Source organism: Lampetra fluviatilis, chromosome 17, assembly GCF_964198595.1.
Source record: "Lampetra fluviatilis chromosome 17, kcLamFluv1.1, whole genome shotgun sequence".
Lineage (NCBI taxonomy): Eukaryota > Metazoa > Chordata > Hyperoartia > Petromyzontiformes > Petromyzontidae > Lampetra > Lampetra fluviatilis.
In genome coordinates, this window is record NC_136291.1 from 7,415,183 (window position 1) to 7,438,113 (window position 22,931).

General features: G+C 45.5%; 1 protein-coding gene across 2 annotated transcripts in view; it reads left to right on the plus strand.

Moving 5' to 3' along the window:
- The first annotated feature begins 1,011 nt into the window (after positions 1-1,011).
- LOC144936895 (docking protein 6-like) overlaps positions 1,012-22,931 on the plus strand; it is a 62,441-nt gene continuing 40,521 nt past the window's right edge. For both annotated transcript variants that reach the window (XM_078864100.1, XM_078864101.1), the window contains exon 1: positions 1,012-1,157. In XM_078864100.1, the coding sequence (XP_078720226.1) occupies positions 1,092-1,157 (66 nt within the window). In that variant the 5' untranslated portion in view covers positions 1,012-1,091. The remainder of the gene's footprint in view (positions 1,158-22,931) is intronic.

The window sequence follows — 22,931 nt, forward strand, 5'->3', positions numbered from 1 at the left end:
ATCTGATAACATGTGGAAATCACAGTGGCTGTTAATGAAAGAAATATAAATTATACAAATATTACACATCTCCAAGGACACAGGCCTCCTCTTTCATTGTTCCACGTGAAAATTGCTCACTGGCAGTGTATGCGTGTGTATGTGCTGAATGCATTCACACACACACATACAATCCATGTCGTTATCACGAGGACGTAATGACTTACTCATCCAGCTAAAATTACGTCGAAAGAAAAAAAACGTGCACTTTAAATGAGGTTGCCAAAGTGAGGATTTGTGTTGTGAAATTGCTCTGACAGCCTTTCAGACACACCTCTTTGTGAGTTGTAATGTGTTCAGGCAGAGAGCATGAATGGGAGCGGTTCCTAGAGCCCCAGCCACTGCTTGGCACGGTCACTGTGGAGCGACTGTTAAGCTCCCTTGTCTGGGCCAGCAGCAGCTGAATAACGCTGGATAAAGGGGCCAGCACCAACATTGTGTCTGCCCAACATAGGGGGGTGCTAAAGCAAGTTCCTGGGCCAATCATCAACTCAGTTGTGCTCGTCGATAGACTGCAGCGTTGTTGGCTTTGAGTTTCGCACCGAGCCACGCCGTCGTTTGATTCGAGAGTCCCGCTCGCTCAATACATTGTACGATGAATCATAGAACCCGATGGGGGGGGGGGGGGGTGAACAATAATTGTTTATTCACTCAGTTTGTTCTCGTGTTGATTGTTTTGCGTTTTCCTCCTTGACCCACCAGCCCCTTCCTCGCGGCCACCCCTGCCCACCTCCTGCTCCCTCTCATCGTCGAGCGGACGTCCCTCTGTCAACCGGCGGTAACGACGTGAACATCGATTCCCCCTCTGCACGCAACCGAGCGCCCGGGCCAACCCCCCCCCCCCCCCACCTCATCTTCTTGTGCCGGAGGGCCCCACGAGCAAGGAAGAACCGGGGTGGGGATCACGGGACGCCCGAGCGCCAAATGAGCCAGTGAGGAGACGAGGCGTGGAGGTCACCGGCGGAGCGCTGGACAGGTCAAGGCGAGGCGACGAGGGCAGGAGGGATTCGGGGAGCGACCCACGCAACGCGGCGACGGTTCACCTCCCCGCCATGGCGTCCAATTTCAACGACATCATCAAGCAGGGCTACGTGAGAATGCGGAGCCGCAAGGTCGGGGTAAGCAGCTCGGCGGAGCTCTCGCGGCCGCCGGCGCCCATGAATGTTTAATGAAGACGCGTCTAGCGACACGATGCGCATGTGAGCAAATGCGTGCGCATTGGGTACGATTGAATAAATAATTGATTGGCACCACCCGAAATTGAACTGCGGCTGCCGAACAATTTTCGGAATCTTGTTAACGCTGTTTTTTGAGTCGCACAGCAGGCAACGTTTGAGAAATGCGTTGCATTGCAGCTCAGCCAGCCAGTTATGCGTTTCAACCCACATGCTAATTTCAATAGGACGTGGGCCACTGCATAAGCTAAGTCAAGATTATTTACCCTTAAGTAAACTCCAATTACTCTTCCTTCAATACTATCACCATTTGGCCAGCATCCAGGAATTACAGAAGGAAATGAATCTCCTTTCGCTCAATCAATGCTGCATTAATGGGAGTAGAGGGTTTTTTAGCCAAAAATACTATACTTATTCTTCTTCTACCATTCAGAATGAAAACCAATTACGTATATTCGAAGACCCAAGAAATATCTGCAATTAACACTCGTAAATACCGGAATGGGAGTCACTGAAATCTCCTACTTAGCAGCACACCAGGTAGGGCAATCACATTGAGTGACTTACATTTTTTTTTCCAGCAATCTTGGTTTTATAATAAGTTTGCCAACAGCATCCACGACAACCTGGGAAGCAATGCGTGCGGTTGAGGCACGAGACGAAAAGCTCTCAAAATAATACACCAACAGGATGCGAGCCAGTTGGCAGGCACTGAATTCCCCTGACACCAATGAACTCAACAGACTCGAATCACGTGGTAGAGCAATAGCCGCCAAGACAAGACTCATTTCGCGTTGTCCACCATTCCTTCAGAGTGAGCGTAACGAGAGGATGGCACACTTACCGAGGCGCTTTCTCGATGCCCTTATGGAGTTATCCCCCCGCCTGCCTCCGCTATTCCCCAAGAAAACAAACTATACTTTACTTCCAATGCTTTCTTCAAAAGTGTTTTATATAAATGTCATCATCCCTTATGCAACAATCCAAGCGCTATGAAGCTAACATGAAGCACATCATCGATGTTTCTTCTCAAGCTATATATATATGTGTTATCTCAGTGTGACTGTGATTTTAACATGCATAATTCATACCACTTTGCTCACCACCCAATTCAATTTCCACGGGCAGCTAATAAGTGACCGAGGGCCAGTGAGTGAGCAGGCAACCGGTGAACCATGAATTCATGCAGCGTATAACATCATTTCAACTTCATAATAACGTTTTTTGGGTTAGATCGCGTTATTTATAAATGTGTCGTAACCCTCCACCACCCGACACGGCCAATCAGCAAAAAAAGTGTCACGTTGACAAAAGACAAATAGTTCACTACTTTAGCCCACCGGTGTGTTGAAGAGTGAATCCACAACATTTACAATTTTTTTTGTGTGGATTCACTCTTCAACACACTGGTGGGCTAAAGTAGTGAACTATTTGTCTTTTGTCAACCTGACACTTTTTTGCTGTTTGGCCGTGTCGGGTGGTGGAGGATTACGACACATTTATAAATAACGCGATCTAACCCAAAAACGTTGATTATGAATAATATTGGTCGCGAAACCCTACTCCCTCTTAAACTGACTAACATAATTTCCCTTCTCACCTTACGAGCAGCCTCCACAGTCGCCTGGGGTTGTGCACGACAAGGCCTGCCATGGTCGACACGAGACAGCAACGATCCTCAGCAGCCTGAATTCTCATGCCTTGCCACACATTACCAAAAATACCACAACTCTGCTTTATGATATGATTTCTAAAAAAAAAAGGTTAAGGTGAAGCCCTGCAAATTGCTTGCTCATGCCACTGCTGGCAGAAGGGCCTCCACTAGAGCTACTCTCTAGAGGGTCGTTTGGTCTACTCTTCCATGCTGGCCAGACATTTTGGAAGAGGTGGGATCACCCACACTCTACCCCACCAGACGCAATCTGCACGTCGAATGCGGTGTACTCGCACTGCATGGGTGGACAGGGGCATTTGAGAAAAGTATCAGTTGTTTAAACTGGCTTTCTGGTCGATCCAAGCGGCGACCTCTGGATTGTAAGTCCAATGCGCCAAACCATTACATCGAGGCTGCATCCGCTCTAACAGTACAACATTTGAAATATGCCCACAGCAATGCAGAGGAAATCTCTCTCCCACACACACCACACACACCACACACACACACGAGTGCGCAAAAGGCGAGGCACGGTTCTGAAACTTTAATTCTTTCTGCACGAGTGCACAGCACAGGCAAAACCTTGAGCCTGCTGTGTTGCGAGTAATTTAACGAATAGATAAGTTGAAATAGGCACTTCACCCTGGGCATGTCCATGCTCACTGCTTCATGCTTGCAACCGTGTGTGATCACAACAGGGACATTAAATCTGGTGGGGTTTTATTGTCACTCATTTTCTGAAACATGGTCCACTCGAGGCTCAAAGTTTATCAGTTTTGTAAAAAAAAAGCCATGCCATTATGGTAGCAATCTATATTGTATGTTTTCTTACCTTGAACGTCTTTCCAGAATGTCTGAAAATGGAAGGGGAAAAAAGCAGACCTTTTTTTTATTTAGTTTGTTTCTGTAACTTTCACAATCTAATTATGTCCAAGCAACACTTGGCTTGTGCGTTTGATGCCGAGATGTTGTGATGGCTTTTTCATTAAGATGTATTTCATAAATAAACACAATTTATGATGGGCTGTCACACCATAATTGCAAGGAGGCTTCAAAATAAAAGTACTGGCTATCGGGCAAATACAATTGGTGTTTCATGTCAATGTGCAGTCCGCACTTCAGTGGTGAATGCCGACAGAAAGGAATACGTTCAGGAGAACAGCCCTAAGAATCGGAGAGCCCTGGAGCTCGAGTAACGAAGTGAAGCTGCACGCTCCTTCTCTTGCCCTTGGTATTCTTTAGAGACAGAGAGAGGAGGAGGGGGGGGACGTTACTTTCACAGTGTCCCCATAAAAACCGGCGAGGCGGTTCAGCGGTGGAGTGAGTGGCTCGCAGTCCGAAGGTCGCGAGTTAAAATCCTAGTTGCAGGTTGACGAAGCCCATTATCCCTCTGAGGTCGAAAGGATAAGTACCACTTTTGTGAGGAGGGTCAACTGTGGTTGTGCTCTGGAAAGACTCATCCCTGCAAATAGGAATGTGGAATCTCCGTCACTGGCCCAGGGCTGTCAGCAGGAGACAAGCACTGCCTTAAGCTGATTTGAACAAGAAATTACTTTTTTTGTTATATATAGCCCTTTGTCAGTCCACTGCTGGATGAAGGCCTCCTTATACCTTGTCGGTCATGAGGCGTATTTCACCAAACTTCACCACACTCCGATTAGCACGGTTGGCTATGTAGGATGTGAAAGAAATTCAACATACATACACTGCTCAGGGTGGGTTAGTGAAGAGTGGACTCAGGATAGGTCCAGATTCTACCTCTCACCACCAATGTTAACCATAGCTAGGACTCAAACTCACGAACCGAGCTACAGCTTCCACCCCATCAATACATGAAGTGTACAGTATTCAAGAGTCAATGTCAGAAATGCACGCGTGGATTTACATTGATAGGTAGAAAGATGATGTTACGCAAAGGACCCTGTGCCTGTCAAGGTGAGGGATTGACGGATCAAGTGACTGGTTCGGTTGGCCACCCGTTGGAAGGAGCAAGATCAAGGCAATAAGGCTTAGGCTGCAATATGTATTCACCCAGAAATATGCAGGCTAAGCAACCTCAAGCAATTACGCAATCAAACGCACTGCACTCGATGAGCAGAGATCATGAATCTAACGGAAGGGAGGTTGGTACCGTCTCTACAGGGGAGATTTGCTGCAGTAGGTTCTAGGTCAACATGTGCAGTCTCTACCTCGCGACGCAACAACTATTAACGGAACGCAACAGCGTACAATCAACGACCCAACTCGCACACCACCATCAACACAATACAGAGCATATCCTCCAGACATGCTCAATCAACCACCTATCCTTGTCCAAAAAACACTAGCGCCTGGCCACCGTGGGTCTGGGACGTAGACTTTCCCCTTATTGTCCCGGGTCTGGATGACCTAACAACGTAGTGTCGTACAGGGTCAAAGTGTCACGGGAGTCGGGTTGACGAGGTCCCTGGTGGGCGTCGAGACGACCCTCCGAGGAGGACTCAAGACGGCAGAGGTCCGCCTTGTTGTTCCGCCTCTGTCCCGGCCCGGACTCGGTCCGTGCTTGTCCTGGCCCTGGGACCGAAGTCTTGGCCACGGGGATTCTGCAAGGCCACGTGCTCGCTGACTAATACCCACGCACTTGCAGTGGAGTGGCTTGACTTGTCCCAGGCACTTGCAGTGGAGTAACTTGACTTGTCCCAGGCACTTGCTATGGAGTAGCTTGACTTGTCCCAGGCATTTGCTATGGAGTAGCTTGACTTGTCCCAGCACTTGCAGTGGAGTGGCTTGGCAAGGCCTAGTACTTGCAGTCGAGTGGCTTGGCAAGGCCTAGTACTTGCAGTCGAGTGTCTTGACTTGTCCCAGGCACTTGCTATGGAGTAGCTTGACTTGTCCCACGCACTTGCTATGGAGTTGGTTGACAAGTGCCCAGCACTTTGTGCGAGCGTAATTCCCCAATAGCAGGAGGGCACATTGCACGTGCAATAAGTATTGAATTGCAATGCAAGTGTAGTGGGTTGTATGGAGACAGAGTCTTCTTAGGAGGCAACACGTTTTTATTTAATAACTAGCGGTAAGTACCCGGCATTGCCCGGGAGAAAAAGACAGACACACACATCGACTTACACACATACATCGACCCACACACATAGAAACACATCGACTTACACGCACACACACACATATAGACTCACACAGACAGACATCGACTTTAGAGACACACACATGGAGTTACACACACACATCGACTCACACACACAAATAGACTTACACACATATCGACTAACACACACACATATGGACTCACACACACACATACACATCGACGTACACACACACATCGACTTGCACAGCAATCCCCGATGATGCCACAGCTAGAGAAATGTTCTCTCTCTGGTGAGCCTTAGCGAGGGGCAGTTTGAAAACAAAGGTCTTCCCAGTACTAGCAGGTGCATCAAGGAAAAAAAGACTCGATTTGTAGTCTCAATGTCTTCCAATATTTTCGTGTAGGCTTCTATTTGTGCATCCATCAGCTTAGGTTAATTTTCCTAAATCAATTTAAGAAGCTGTGAAGCATAATAGCATATTTAATGTAGGATCTCTTGAGCAAGGGTATGCAGGTTGTTCCTGTAGGGTGTTGGTAGTTCCATAGATGTGAGGTCTCTTCCACCAATGGAGTGCAGTTTGTCCTGAAGGAGGATGAGGGCCTGTTTGAAGATGACATCAGAAAAGTTGACGTCGAGGTTTGTATTTTCTCATCGAGCTCCGTGGAGGATGTCCTCACTCATGCCCTATTTGTATTTTTGCCAGAGTCCCATGGGGTTAGATGGGCTGCAAACTTGAAGATTTATGCAGAAGAGCAATGTCAGTTGGATATGGGACTGACCAACAGAAGCTTCTGTCATAGCTTTATGAAGATGGTAATCATGCGCAAGAATTGTACGAAGATTGCAAGCTTCCCTGTATGTTTGACAGACAACTCCTTCCACTGTTAAGAGGTCTTGGAAAGATTTGTGCCCTTTGGCAACATGGAGAAGCATTGGGAGAAAGTAGCACTGCTCATTGTTGGGATGAACTGTGTAGACTCGTCCTAAGGCATGAGATTCACCATCAGCAGCCCGTCGCTTCCATATATTTTTAGCAGTCCATGTATAGTAGGAGGGAACTTAATGGTAGAGCAGGTTGGCAGCAAATGGGTCACTTGGGCATAAAAACAAAGAACGCCGTAAGGGTGGTATCTTGTGGAGCCAGGGTCTGTTGTTAGGCATTTTCTTTGGTGACGTAGATGCGTTGACCCTTTTGGAGGTGAAGTGCCAAATGGACTACTGTGGGGGAATGGTCATGGATGGGGAAGCCAAGAATTCAGCAAATGGTCTCATTATTGCTGATGTATGTTCCTTGGAAAAAAGAGTTTTAGCTCATGCACACTTTGCCCCTCTGTTTTGTAAGGCAAAACAGCCATGTCAGAACCTTTGTTGATGTATTGGCAAACATATTTGATGGCTTTTTTTTACATTAAAGTAGGCCTGGAAAATCTTGCACAGAAGAGGGCAGTAGGGAATGATCCACCATATTCTTAGGTTTTTTCGGTAATAAGAATATGAATCCTTGCAGTCACGAAAGCTTCAAAGCTAGAATTAATGATCCACCAGTTGTGAACCTTAATTAGCGAGTTAGTGGCAGGTCTGAGCGTTGTTTGAAATCCACCATGCTCAGTATTTCTGTGACCATATAGAGAATAGCCATCATAGGCCGACTGGGTGTGTTTCAAGTAATTCCGTGGATACCTCTAGGTACACCTGTGGTCTTGCATTCATGGCGCATTTGGATAGAACTGGCCACATGGGCCACGGACCATTTGGTTGCAGACCACATAGAAAAAGAGGCAGGGTCTTGATGGGGGTGAGGTAGCTCAGCACTGATAAATGTGTAAATGTGACTTGCATGAATTGTTTCCCTCATCCATAGTGAAATGTGAGCATGAAGAAGACGACGTTTGTGCCACCCAATGGTGTGCAAGTTACTGCTTGTCTATCCAAAGACGCCGCCTTTGTTGGTCGTAATAAGCATCATGAGGTTATAAACTTTGAGTTTTAAGACCCTCGCTAAGATGTCGTGTCTGTCTGGTGGCTTTTGGTTTGGATAAAGGTGAACCTGGATCTCCTTTAATTTGGGATTGCAAGTGAAGGTGATGAAGAGATGGGGAGTGGCATATTGGCTGATGTACGTCATGGCAACCTATAGTCTTATCATGCATGTATCTTGGTGGAGTTGTGAAGGATGAAGGCAAAATAACTAATCAGCCCACATTGTGAGCGTTTGCATCTCCTTTGGCATTGATGGCGTCCCAGAGATGAGCATACTGTTCACACGCAGGCGGTTTTGATTCAGTTGAATGTAAAGAAGGCGCTCACTCAATGTTAGCATACTCATCGACAACATACTGGTGAAAGAGGTTGGCGCACTATAATATGTGGGTTCCTCCTCTGTCCATGATCACGAAGAAATAGAAGTTTTTTAGAGTAGACAGTTTTGTGAGGATGTCTTTGTCCTGCAGCTTTGTAATTGGAGGAATCTTGACGTGGTACCCATCTTGGCTTTGCGACAGGAAAATGTGTTATTGTAGGGCATCGTATGCTGTTCGTGTCAGGAAATCGTGTGAAGGTGTTTTCTTGGTATGGAAGAACAATGTTTCTCTCACAATGTTCCTCATTCACCGTAATAAAGCAAGGTCAACAATATTTGGGCCATTGAACCTCCCTGCATGCTCCGCGCTTTGGTGGAAAGTAAAGGTGCAGTACGGCAACATTTAAATGGGTGATGTTCCCACGAATGTAACAAAATGATAGACGAAATGCAATGGGCTATAGCTAAGAAAGTCCAATGTATTTAGCAGTATAACATATTAATCAGCATGGCAAGACTACGTATCAGTAAATAGCGTGACGTGAGCAATCGAAACAATAGAAATGCATTGAAGAAATAAGCTGGAATAAGTGTACATTAAAGAGCAGCAGTACGCACAGCTAAGTTGAGAAGCAGGCTACAGTCTAGATTATAGACTGCCAGTATGCCCACTCAATTACATAAGCATTGCTACAGTCGACATAAAAAGCTGGCAATACGGGCAGCAGCTGAAAAAGCAGGATACAGTCGACATGAAAGGCTGGCAGTACACTGAGTGAGGTAAAGAAGCAGGCAACAGATTATAGACTGGCATACACTCATAATGGGCAAAAGCAAAATTAGCAGTGTAGATAATAGAGTGCCAGTGCACTGACGTTAATTAATCAGCAGGCAGCAGGCCACAGCACAGACTGGCAGTACACCATCGCAGCGTCATGAAAACACACCTAAAAAAGAAAAAATGTAGCAACCTAATAATAAAATATTAGTTTTCTGCACACAAATATTATTATTGTAATATTTGCCAACTTATTTGTTTCATAATAGTCAACAATGAACCTGAGTTCTTAGCGAAAGATTCAATAAAATTGTACTTTACATTGCCGTGGTGAGGCCTAGTCCCGTGCAAAGCCCGTGGCCTCACCTAGATTGCCCAGCCGTTGGAGGTGACACATTGCGAGGCAGGGAGCTGGGCCGCTCTCCCCACCCGCACTGCAATAATGCTATGTAAGCGCTATAATATTAATATTTACGTACTTTATATCAGTAACTGCACGCATTGGGGTGGGGGGGGGGGAAGAGGACATAAGACTGTGAAGAATGAACTGCAGCATTGTGTGTATATTTTTTAAGCATTGTTAACGCAAATGAAATTTTTTAGCGATCGTGTGTGCGTTGCTAGGGGCAACTCCTGTCAGCGTTTCACACATGCGCAATTGTGTGCAAAACTATATAAATAAATAAAGATAAATCACGTTAAAACTGTAAAAGGAAACGGACGGGAAAACGGAATAGCGGTTGCCCAACACGGGGCTTACGGCGTGGTAGCTGGCAATTTCTTTTTTACGTAAACCCCACCGTTTGAGAGTCAAATCCCTTGCAAGAGCACGTGCGCAGACGGACAGACAGACGGACAAACAGACGAAAAAATGCCTTTAATAGGTTAGATAATGGCAACACACGAGGTCCCTAACACGAAGGGGTAAACGGCCCCTTCCACCCGATGACCTAAGGAGGTATCGCCTCCGGGCTAACGTGCCCTAGTCACTGGGACCACCTATCTTTGCCCTCCGGCTAATGGGACCTAGGGGAGGCTGACCTGATCCAGCCAAGGTCATCGGGTCTCGACCACTGGCCCACTCACACCCGGCCCTGATAAGAACTTGGGGTCTGGGGATCTTCAGGGTCCTATTCTTAAGGCGAGCTCTTCGGTCTTCGGCTTGACGCTGACTGTCGGAGCCGCTCTGGGGTCCGGCTTTTATGGGGCTCCCAGGGTCACTCCGCCCCTGGCACGCCCATTCTCTGGAACCTTCTGGAGGGACCTAGATTGTTGCGTAATCCCCCAGCCCCCACTGGGGGCCTGGGGTGTCCACCTCCGGTTCCCAACTGCCCTCCGGGTTGCCTGACCCAACAGTCCTACTTGGTACAGGAGGGACCCGCTATTGCCTCCTGTTGACCCATGGCTGGAGCTACATATAACCAGTAGTGGTGACGGCGTATTACGCCTGACAATTACCACACAAGGAATCTGCAATGCTGGCTTTATCTTGCTAGACAACGTGAAGTCGCACCGTTTATTCAACCGGTGAAGTAAAGCCCGAGTATTTATGCTGCCGGTTGTTGGTTGTGAAAAGAATGTAAAGGTGCAGCCCTGCAATTGCTTACTCGTGCCATTGCTGGTGGAAGGGCCCCCACGAGAGAGAATTCTAGAAAGCCCATCTCGTGGGTATTTTGGCCTACTCTTTCACGCTGGATAAATATTTTGGAAGAGGTCGGTCACATAACCTGGCGGGTTTTTGTGCATTTTCCAAAACTATTGTGAACTCTCAGCTCAACAAAAAAATAGTGAAAAAAGAGAGATTGAAATTTTCTAAAATCTTGGAACATTAGCATGGTGAACATATTCAATCGTGCATTAAAAATATATAAATTTTAAAGGTGAAGAGCCATTATTAACATTATAGATCCCCGGTTCCATCTGGTCAGAATTAATCTTTGACTCGACTCCCTTCTACGATGTAAATGACGCCATCACTGCAACTGCTAGACTGACTTACTGATGGACAAATGTAATGTTGCTAAATGTAGATACTGTATCCAGTATATTTAACACAAGTACAAAGATGCCACATTGGAACGTAGCACAAGATTCTTCCTCTATGGACTGTACATCAATCACAGCATGACAATCACATGCAGAAGATTGCACGCGTGTGGCCATGAGAACCTCACAGGAAATGAGCAAAGCCTTCAGTGCAGGGCCGTTACATTACAGTCACTAAAACCACTCGCATAGATAATGAGTAATGAATCTCTGTAGTGCGATGAACGGTATGTGGCAAACATGCTGCTGTATATTCACGCGCACGAAATGTGGGCGTAATATTCTGAGCTTTCCAACAACAAAAAGTGCAGGCCTTATAAAAGGAAATTAATAGTATCATCAAATGCAAGCGCTGCCCTTTAGTAGGCAATCAAGCGTGTTTATAGTTCTCCGTGCTATTGTCTCTGCAGAGTTATTGTCTGTACAGGGCTAATCATCCATGCTATCGATTGTAAATAAATGCACTGATTGGATGGGAGAATGTGAATATGGGCAGATGAGTTGCCATTCTGCATTCAACGGGAAGCACTTTGCGAGGGAGACCTTTTAGTCTGAAAGATAAAAGTCCAGTTGTACACTTCCTTGCAAGAAAAGTGACCTTGAGAATGCACCCAGTGGCCTCAAAGATAAACTATCTCTCAACGTACTCCCCAACTTGCAATAAAGGGAGTGGCCGATGGAATATAACCACTGACCTGAAGACAAATGCTCACCCAAGTGTACATCGCTTACTCACAAAATAGAGTGACCTTGAAATTGTACCCAGGAGGCCTTCATACACCACCTGCGTTCCAACATTTACGTTGAGTAAGCAAAGCCCACTACGCATTGACCAAACGTGATAACTCTCTTCCTCCACTTCCACACTTGGCACATGTATTCGGTCAGCTTGCAAAGGACTTGTAAAACTAATCAGTGTTGATGCATCTCTCAAAAGAAATTGAGAGCATATGTTTTACTCAGCAGGGTAAGCTCTGAGGGGATGGCTGAATAGTTGTTCCACATGCGCGCCTAATCGTTTGAAAGATTTCCCTCGCCAATAATACAGTGTTTTAAGTAAATGAAATAATTTCAAGCGCGTGTGCGTATGTGTGTATCGTACAACGTGATGAAATATGGCAAGAATACAAATTCCAATCCTTGCATTATTTAGTGGATTTATGATAGGCCTCCCATGATAATATCATGTAAAGTTATTATGTTCTGCATTTCCTTTACAACCAAATTAACATATTGTAACATCAAATTAACATCTAATTTACATATTTACCAAGTTAGCACCACTACAATATATGTGCACATGAATCAATACAAAATTATATCCAAAGCAATTTATTTTGAAGACAAACCACCATACGCATGTAACGTTCGTTAGTTTATAATGGAGATATTCCTATGAGGGCCTTACAGAGAACGCTTCATCCTGATAATTGGTGCACACAATGTCAAAACTTCGCAGCTTTGATAATTATCAATGGAACTGTGGAAGCAAAGGCACTTTGCTGTAAATAAAGCGATCAATTTAAAATGCAATTGCTTTATTTATCAACAATAACGCCTCGCATCGGCGCATCAAAAGGCCCTTAATCGAGTGCAATAACACCGAGCGCCAACACTCGGCAGCGTCTGCAGGTGAAGAGACGCGCATGCTGTTGGCAAGGTGCCGCGTGAATATAACACGCCGCGGCGGCTAGCAGATGTTAACTCCCTCGCCCAGCATACAGGTCGTGTGTGCTCGTTCCCCACACTGACGCCTGCATATTTGGAGTTTGCGCGTGGTCGTGTGGATTTTCCTCAGGGTCCTCCGGTTTTTCTCAGCACATTTAGAAACATGCGTAGGAGAGTGTTTGGCCGCTATAAATTTCCACTTGATAAGCCACTCAATTGAGCTATCACTTGCGCCCAGGTCGTTTATGAAACAGAGTAACAGTATATAGCTCAGTGGGCCATACCTCGTACAATAAAAAAGTGTAATAGTTTAGTTTAAAATGTTTCAAATATTCTTTATGGCCATAACCTGCCTATGGGAAGCTGCTTGTCGCGTTCGAATGACATTCCTATTCTGCGACATGCGTGTGTGAATCTGTAATAGGCGCTTTAGTTAGATCACATCTACGCGCAAGGCCAGGATTTAGTGGCCACGCGACAGCAATTAATGTCTGTGTGGCTGTCCCGTACTCGTCGGTTATTTCGGTAAAGTCACGTTGGTGAAAAAATAAATAATAGAAAAAAATTAAATCACGACGTTTCGATCGCAACACAAGCAATGATCATCAGGTGTGACAACCAGCGCAAGAAAATTTCGTACTGAAGTGGGAGAGATGCCGAAGTTAAGGGGTTTATATGAGTCCGAGAGGGCGATGGGGGTATAGGGGGAGCATTGCGTGTGCGCTAGGGACTGGAACGTGACACTGGGCAGGGGGGGGGGGGGAGTGTGCCGGGCTAGAAGTACGTGACTTTACCGAAAGAACCAAAGAGTATGGATCCTTCTAGAATGGCTGTCCCGTGTTTATGTGCAGCCAATTTGCCAATCTGGTTCTGGGTGAAGGGACTCCCCACGCCATGCATGCAGGGAGGATTATTTCGATTCATTTGTTAGTTAGACCATACTCGATTTCGCTCGGGAGATGCACGTCGTTAGCGGAGCAGATAAGACCGTGGAAGCGTGGTGGTTCCCGCCCCGGTCGTATGCGTCTCGCTCTTTTGTTCCACACCTTGAGCAAAGCGCTTCAAAAATCGTTCGGTCATCGTCGAGTCGGCTGAGGTTAATTTGTCCATCGTAACTCCAGGAAGCGATCTTGAGGGCAACCATCACCATGCTTCGCTCCTTCAAAATGTACGAGCAGATCTTGCGTGTTTCATTGACCGATCGTGTGAGGTAAAGGTGTGTGGCCAGGCAATTGCTTGCTAACGCCTTGGCAGGCAGAAGGACCTCCAAATGGAGTGGAAGGCTTCCTGGGCGGTCATTTGAACCACAATTCCTACTGGCCAGACATCTCAGAAGAGTTGAGAATTCCCGCACTTTACCCCACCACACGTTTAAAAAAAAAAACGCTGATCGACTAAAATGTGCCAAACGAATGAATACTGCTGAGCGGAGCACAGAGGCGGTGGGGGTGATTTCAAGAAAACAATTTGTTTCACACGGAGAATGAACCGGACTGGTGACCTCTGACCGTTACACCATACCAGCTTCCTTCATATACATATAGTATATACACACACACACAGAGACAAGAATCTCCTGTATAGCTGGAACTGACTTTTGGGGAAAGTGCCGTTAGCGAGCACCACGCCCAGCTACCTTTGTCTCCCTAGCGGCGATGTTTAGCACACCGCACCAGGTACTCATTTGAGGCCGAGTTGACCTAGGGGAGGCCGAGGACCGATTCATAAAATCGTCACTCGTGTTAGCTGGAATGGAACTCGGTTCACCGGGTTCGTAGCGCTGTTCGCTAACCGTTGCACTACCACTCCCCACATTATATATATACATACACACCATATGTTGTAATGTTCGAAATGGGAACCTAATCTATTTAACCCTCAGTTCGGAGTCGTTATCGCACCGTAAGGGCCTGCCCAGTTGTAGACGCCAAGCAGGTGACGTGTTCAGTCAGGGTTAATTTGGACCAAAAACATCAGCAGAAGATACACGCGAAAATACTGTTCACACAAGAACGAATCGACGTACAAAAAAAACCCTGTAACTTTTGAAACAGTTCCGATTTAAAGCTTTCGTGACTGCAGGGATTCATATTCTTGGTTCTTTCGGTAAAGTCACGTAGAAGGGAAATAATAAAATAAGAAAAATTAAATATCATAAAATACAATTCTCACGACGTCCTAATGGCAGCTCTGTTTCTTCACCTGAGGACGGCTGCTTTATTATGTTTTTTCTTCATTATTTTATTATTTCCCTTCTACGTGACTTTACCGAAAGAACCAAGAATATAAATTTTGAAAAAGGTGTGAAACGGCCTCGCGTCTGCAATCCGTGCTTTTCCACACACGTACTTACGGCGGCCCCTGACCTTGGCGAGCGGAGAACAACGGTTGTCGAATGCGCACAGGAATGCTACAATGAACTTTCCACAGGATCACGGCGCTGACTTTTAAAAAGTTCCGCTCCAAGCAACTTATGTTGGTCGTCTACGAAATCATTGCGCGCCCATATGAAGAATAAAAACCCGCAGACGCCGTGTACTAATACATAGGTGCTCGATCGATGTGCGTTGACACGTCTGTATGAGACGTCGGTATGAAACGCCCATCTGTTCATCATCGATTCACTGCTGGATGAGGAGCTTCTCACACGGAAGCACTAACAAGGCATGAACCCGCTGAGCTGTATGTTTATGATGACTTGGTCATACTCAACAGTGTTCATCACTTTGAGTCGCGCTCTCTCCGCTGCTAAATGAAGGCTTCTCCAAGTAAGCGCCATCAATCGCCATCTACTACAAATGTGTTTTTTTATTTTTACCAGGTAAGGCCCAACTGACCTATCCAGCTCTTTTTCAGAAGCGACCTAGCCACAAATGATAGCTCGACGAAGATGGCTCATCACGTGGAAAATGTACAGCAGTCAAACACTCTGAAACACGCGTTGATTCTAAATGTGGAGGGCGGGGGGGGGAAACAAGAGGACCTGAAAAAAAATGCACGCAACCACCAAGGGGAGAGAGAACACGCAAAGTCCAAGTATTCAGGCATCAGGGTCGGGATCGGAATCGAACCCTTGACCTCCTGCATGCCAGGCGAGGGAGAACACCCCCCCCATCCCCCCCATCCCCCCCCCCCCATCCCCCCCCCCATCCCCCCCCCCATCCCCCCCCCCATTCCCCCTTCATCCCCCCATCTTATCGCTTCGTCTCTGTGGTGGGTATCCCCTTGGGCGAGGACTGTCCTCTGGCTGCCGTTCCATCGCCAGCCTACATCCGTCAGCCATCATTCCCATCGCAGTGTATCCCCGCCCAGGATATTTGGGGTCTACAACATTTCATTTGTTCCCCGCTGCAGTGAAACTCCGAGCGTGCGCTCACCAAAAGTGGCTCGTCTACTTTGATTCTCAACATTAGTTCCTCTCAACATTAGCCAGGAAATCTCACAAATTTGATGCTCACAACTTTTAGAAAGACCTGAAATGCCTGCAAAATAAACTGGGGTAATAATGAATCCGCTATTCCTTGAATTTTACACATACCAAAGTTGGAATTTATGAGAAAAAAAACACAAAATCATGTGTGTACCTCCATAATAGAGTTTTTTTTGGTTAGATCGCGCAAATATATAAATGTGTCGTTAAACCCACCACCACCCGACACAGCCAACTAGTAAGGGTTGTCACGTTAACAGAACGTGGCCAATTCGTCACTAGTACAGCACACCGGTGTGTTGGAGAGCCAAGCCACAACATTTACAATCTGAGTACGACGTTTCGCCAGTAATTACAACTAGCTTCATCAGCTTTAATACACACAATAGACAGGAAGGACAAGTTAAAAGGGCTCACATAATGCATAATGTACGTTGCCTCAGTAATCCCCCCACCCCCACGTGGCGCAAGAACGCAGAAGTGTGGTCACCACATCTACGCCTCTATATAAGGAACGAAACAGGTTGACTTCTCTACAAATCTGTCTGTCGCCTGATGAAGCTAGTTGTAATTACTGTCGGAACGTCGTACTCAGATTGTAAATGTTGTGGCTTGGCTCTCCAACACACCGGTGTGCTGTACTAGTGACGAATTGGCCACGTTCTGTTAGCGTGACAACCCTTACTAGTTGGCTGTGTCGGGTGGTGACGGGTTTAACGACATTTATATATTTATGCGATCTAACCCCAAAAACCTCTATTATGGATGATATTGGTCCCGATAGCCTACGTGTTAAACTGGCCAACCTCATGTGTGTACATTTGTTGCACGGAAAACCAATGTGAATGTTATTCACAGTAAAAAAACAATTACAGTGGATGTGCTCCAGAATGTCATCCGACAGCTCATTAGCAATAATTTGATACAGAAAACTGAATAATAACCATCTTTCTGCTACATGCTCATATAAAATGTTTCTCAAGTTCAAAATAACGTCCAAAATAATTATTGCAAGAAATATTATGGATGAACCATGATTTACATGCAAATTTAAATCCTGTTAAAAAAGGTTCTGTACAAATGTGTTAATTAGGTCATAATGAGATAAAAGTGAATTTTAAACCATATCCTGTCCACAAATGCATTTCCCCAATAGCATGTATTTAATTAAAAGTACCACTAACGTAATGCCATAGCTAAAGAAGGCGGTGTAAATTAATTGCTATGGGTTTGTACAATGGGAAAACAACAACAAAAATCCACGACTGGAATTATCTCTACCCACGCGTAATTATATCTCTGGGCAAATGCCATTTCCGACGTTGCAAAAGTGATCGCCGTGATTTTCTGAACTCATCTCGAACAAAGGTTAATTGTGCCCCAACCACATTTTTATCAATGTGGGGGGGAGGGGGCACGATAACATTTTCTCACAGATAACATTTAAAGCTGCCAGGAGAAGTCCATCAGAGGTGCACATCTTGCAATTGCAACCAATTTTTGTTGTTGTTGTTATTACATATCGTATTGCATTTTAAATGACAAACCAAATCAATGATTGTTATTTCCCATCTTGTTTTGTTTCGCAATTAAGCCGTGAAAAATTAAGCGCCTTTAAAACATATCAGCGAGACAAACGTTGGTTACATTTTGCATGAATGGTCGATAGCGGCTCACCAAAAGCAATTTCTGTACAAAAATATTCAAAAATTAATTGGTCAAACATTCCCAACTGGACACTTGTTACAAAAAAAAATCTTGACCGCCACGTTATTTAGAGGGTCAATTTTATTTATTATTATTGTTGTATAATTATGCTACAATCGACATTAACTCGTTGTGAACAAAAGGAATTGTTAACGCATCACCGCAACTTCAGTGTGTGGCTGCTGTAAGATAGAAGACACTGCGGAGCGATAGATAGTTTCATACATTTTTAAGAATAAGCACTCAATTGCGCATTGAGCAAGACGGTTGCATAATCCATCGGTAACCACGTTGCTCACTGCAAATTAAAATTTTATTAAAAGTTGAAAGAATCATCGCTCTGCACTGCATTTAGAAATAAATGAGCGATTTAAATAGTTACCCGTGGGCTATGCAAACACTGGTTTGTGCACGGATTCAAAACCCTCTGTGAATCCGCTAGTGAATCAAGGTCTCCCCACAACGTCTGTCATGGGGGGGGGGTCATTGTTTGACCATACTTCACCACCCTTGTCAGAGCTGTTTTGGTGAAGCACTTGAAGATTGGCAAAACACCGTCTTTTCCAGGGTATGAAATGCCTTACCAGGCTGTCGTGTTTAAATGCCCCTACAGGGCACAAATTCGCCCAAAGCCACTGAACCTGATTTATTGTGGGCAATGCGAAGCCGAGTTACGTATAATGGAGAGTTGAGAAGCAATTTTTCATTGTGAAAGTAACAATAGCCTGTTCACTTCAGCGTTCATTCTCACAGCACGGTCTGTTTACAATCTGACCACAGGAATACATCAGGGTGTTTGTTGAGAATAAACCTCACTGAGAAAGACACGTGGGCTATGTGAAACATTAGTATCAACATAATACGCATACTCTTATGAACTTAAGCAGCACATTTGTTGAGTACATTCCGCAAGCAAAATGTATATAGGTTCATCTTCTTGGTTATTTCGGTAAAGTCAAGTAGAATGGAAATAATAAAATAATACAAATAAAACATAATAAAATAATATCGACAGACCTGTTCTTCACCTGAGGACGGCTGATTGCGTTGTGGCCGAAACGTCGTGAGAATTATTTTATTATGTTTTATTTTTATTATTTTATTATTTCTATTCTACGTGACTTTACCGAAAGAACCAAGAAGATGAATCCCTGCAGTCACGAAAGCTTTAAATCGAAATGTATATAGGTTCATGCCGAATGTCTGCACTAAACTTAACAGAAGTTGCATTATTTGGATATACATTCGAGAAAACGAAAAGTCTGCCAAATACAAAATAAAAACCCTGCTATTAATAGTACCATGCAATTTTTATATTTTTATATCCCAGTTAGCACTAAATACCATTTATTTTAAATAATGAATCACTTGTTAATGTTTATCCACAAAACAGTTGGAAGCTTCATCCTTTCACGGCAAAATAAAGTTGCTCGTCACTCTCCTGTCCATCACTGCGCAGAACCACCAATTGGCTACAACGACCCCCACACACAAAACAACAACAACACAACAACGGCAATTATTCAAAGCCACGTCTGTACCGCGACGACGCATCACAGCCCCCAGGGGACAGACAGCGAGCGCCGCATCATCTTTACACGTTCGATTTGGAACGCTAAGTGCTCTTGGTTAAAGTGCATTTTAATAACCGATTTCAAAAACGACAGTCATGAAAAAAAATCTGCATTAGCAAGCCAAAATAAAACACCACCGTGTCAAGATGAAGCAAAATCTGCTGCATGCAAAGAGACAACATTGGTAGACTCTATACAATAGCTAAAAACTAAAACTGAACAAATTTTTTTTACCAGATAAGACCCATCTTCTTGGTTATTTCGGTAAAGTCACGGAGAAGGGAAATAATAAAAATAAAACATAATAAAATACAATTCTCACGACGTTTCGGCCACAACGCAAGCAGCCGTCCTCAGGTGAAGAATTATTTTATTATTTCCCTTCTACGTGACTTTACCGAAAGAACCAAGCAGATTAATCCCTGCAGTCACGAAAGCTTTAAATCGAAATTTAACGACTGTGTCGTTGTTTAAAAACTATAGTTATTACAATAATAATGATTTGTTAACGACGAGCTGTCGGCGTCGTCCGTTGCGTGACGCTGGCCCAGCTTGGCTGGGCGTGCTCGCTGGCAACGGGGCGCACGGGGGAAGCGCCACGCACTGAGCTATGTAGCTCTTTTTCAGAAGTGACCTGGCCATAAATGATAGCTCAACGAAGTGGCTTGTCACGTGGAAATATATAGCAGCCAAATAATCTAAATGTATGCTTCTAAATGTGGAGGGGAAACCCGGAGGACCCGCAGAAAAAGCTACGGACCACGGGGAAAACGTGCAAACTGCAAATGTTCAGGCGTCAGGGTCGGGGTCGTCGACCCCACGACTCCCTGCATAACAGGCGAGGTAGTTCACATCTCGCCACCGTGGTGCCCAATACATTAGTGTGCGAATCATCAACCCTGCCGGTATCATCAGAGGTTCTGAAGCATACATTATCGCGTGACCCACGCAGGCACCACTCCCTGTTTTATTAGCTCAGTCACTCCTCCCTGAGATTTTAGAGGCGATGATTAATTATTTATAATTTACAGCCTGCAATTAATTACGAGGCAGCCTGCAGATTGCAATCATGTTGTCTTCTGCAGGAGTAATGCAGCCTGTGGTGATAGATCAGTCTGCCTCGCTAAGGATTCAACTCGGAGTGAAACAATGCATGGAATGATCGATTAGCAGTATCTTAGGATTAGTATACATGTAGTGATTTGTATATTTGGAGGATGGAGTAGTGACATATTGGTTTGCGCACTGTGCGATGAACATAGCGACACAAGTTCAGTTTCTGGTCATGATCAACATCAGTGGCAAGCGACATCTGAACTTATCCATAATTCAGAATCTTTATTTAGACTTCAGGAATGTGATGAGCTGTGACGCTTTTTTTCTCAGATGTTCTGGTCCTGCTGTCCAACACCCGCCCCCCCCCCCCCAGGTTCCCTCACTGCTTCACCTCCCACAATGACCAACGTGGGGAAGTGAGGTCAAAACCCCCATTCATCACCAAAATAGCATGCGCAGGCCTTCACCAAGCAGTGGAATTGACAAGGAACTGTAAACGATAATGATGCACTTAATAGGCTCGCGTGGTCCCTGCAGCTCCTAATGTGAAAATACAAAAAATACATTCTCGGATGGAATCGCCACCCTGAATCACAACAATGCAGGGAAGAGCCAGAAGCAGAGGTCGCAAACGGGTTTTTATTCCTTACCCGTACCCGTACCCGGCCGCACCAGGGTCGCAAACGGGTACCAGTACCCGGGGGTACCCGTACCCGGCCGTACCCGATTGCGACCTCTGGGATGAAGCCATGTTGCAGGCGCGGTTGGGTTGATTCTAGGAACTTGAATTGTGAGAAGAGACAAGACGTTGGGAAATTAGTGACAAACGGTGACTCACCAGCGACTCACGGTCTACCCGTACTCGGACCCGGCCGCACCAGGGTCGCAAACGGCTACAGGTAGCCGGGTATCGGGTACCCGGTTGCGACCTTTGGCCAGAAGGGGTGGAATTGCAACTCCCTTATACGCCGGGGTTAAGAACGGAGCACTCAGTTGCACAAGAAAGTTGCCGCTTTATCCACACGGGAGCGAGCGGTGGTGCAAGGAAGGTTCCCACGTTTAGAAAGCGTCCGCAGTTTGCTTTTTTGGTCATTTCGGTGGCTGACTTTTTCGTTTGGTGCCGTCAGTTCTTTTAAACAATTGTCTCATGAATGACCGATGAAGAGCTCACCGTTACAGTCGTCTCACCTGTGATCGTTCAAAGTGCGATGTAGAGCGTTAAAGTGAAGCCGATTAGATTATGCACAAGACTGGCAGGCAGAGGTGTCCCCAGATACACGGGACATCACGCCCTGGTCCAGGAGTTGCCGCCTCTTAACAACAGGAGCGATCATATGCATGCTGATATGAGCTACCAGTCGGAGGCCGTCGGACTGCGAGAAGGGCTGCGTACAGAACGAGAGAGAGCGAGAGAGTGAGCGAGAGAGTGAGCGAGAGAGTGAGCGAGAGAGTGAGCGAGAGGTGGGGGTTTACATCAAGCAAAGTTTAAAAATAAAAATAAAAAAAATTACGAAATGATGAACGAAGCAAAGTGCCGACTACACCGAGTATCTTCTTGTTTCCACTGATCGTAAAAAAAGGAGCGATCACATGGTCGCTGAATGCACACGCGATGGAATGTCTAGATTCTAGCCGTCTATACTGAACGCTTAATAACTGATGTTAAGCGTTTGCTAAAGTGTCCACTAAATCGATTCAATTGCATGCAACCCAAGTTGTGCAACTGATCATTCAGATGTGGGCCCAGCTTTAGAGCCCGGAGACTCTATAGGCTACTGGCTGATATTACACTGGATATGACCTCTGCCTCACTCCGATTCCAACTCCCCCAATAATATTTTATTTTCATCTCGTTTTTGCAGTTTCATTTGTATCGTCTTTCGTGTCCTGGTCTTGTTTGTGCGGTTTTATTCGCCGTATTAGGCCAAATGTAGCATTAAGCAAATCGCTTGCATATCGTTGCACACAAATAAATAATCAGTTGTCTCGAACGATTTCATGCAGGCATCGGGAGCATAATCATTCATTTAAATTGAAGAATCGGTGAACAGCACGGCATTGCCGCATGGCCAGGTGGCTCAGCTGGACAGCAAGCAGGTTTCGAGTTCCAATCTTAGTTGGGGGTTGGCTCAGCCCATCATCCCCTCCCCCCCCCAGGATAGATAAAATTCAGTAGAGTACCACTTTGTGGGGGCATCAATGATGGCCGAAAGACTCGCCCCTGTCATAGGAATGTCGAATTTCCACCACTGTCTCAAGGCTATAAACGGTCGATGAGCACTGCCTCAAATGGCCATGTTAGCAGGAAATCACTTTAACGTTTGACTTTTATTGCCACACGGTGCGTAATATGTGGCCTCTGACACATTCAGTCTTGACTCTGCACATCAAGAAAGCGATCAAATCCAACAGTGAGATT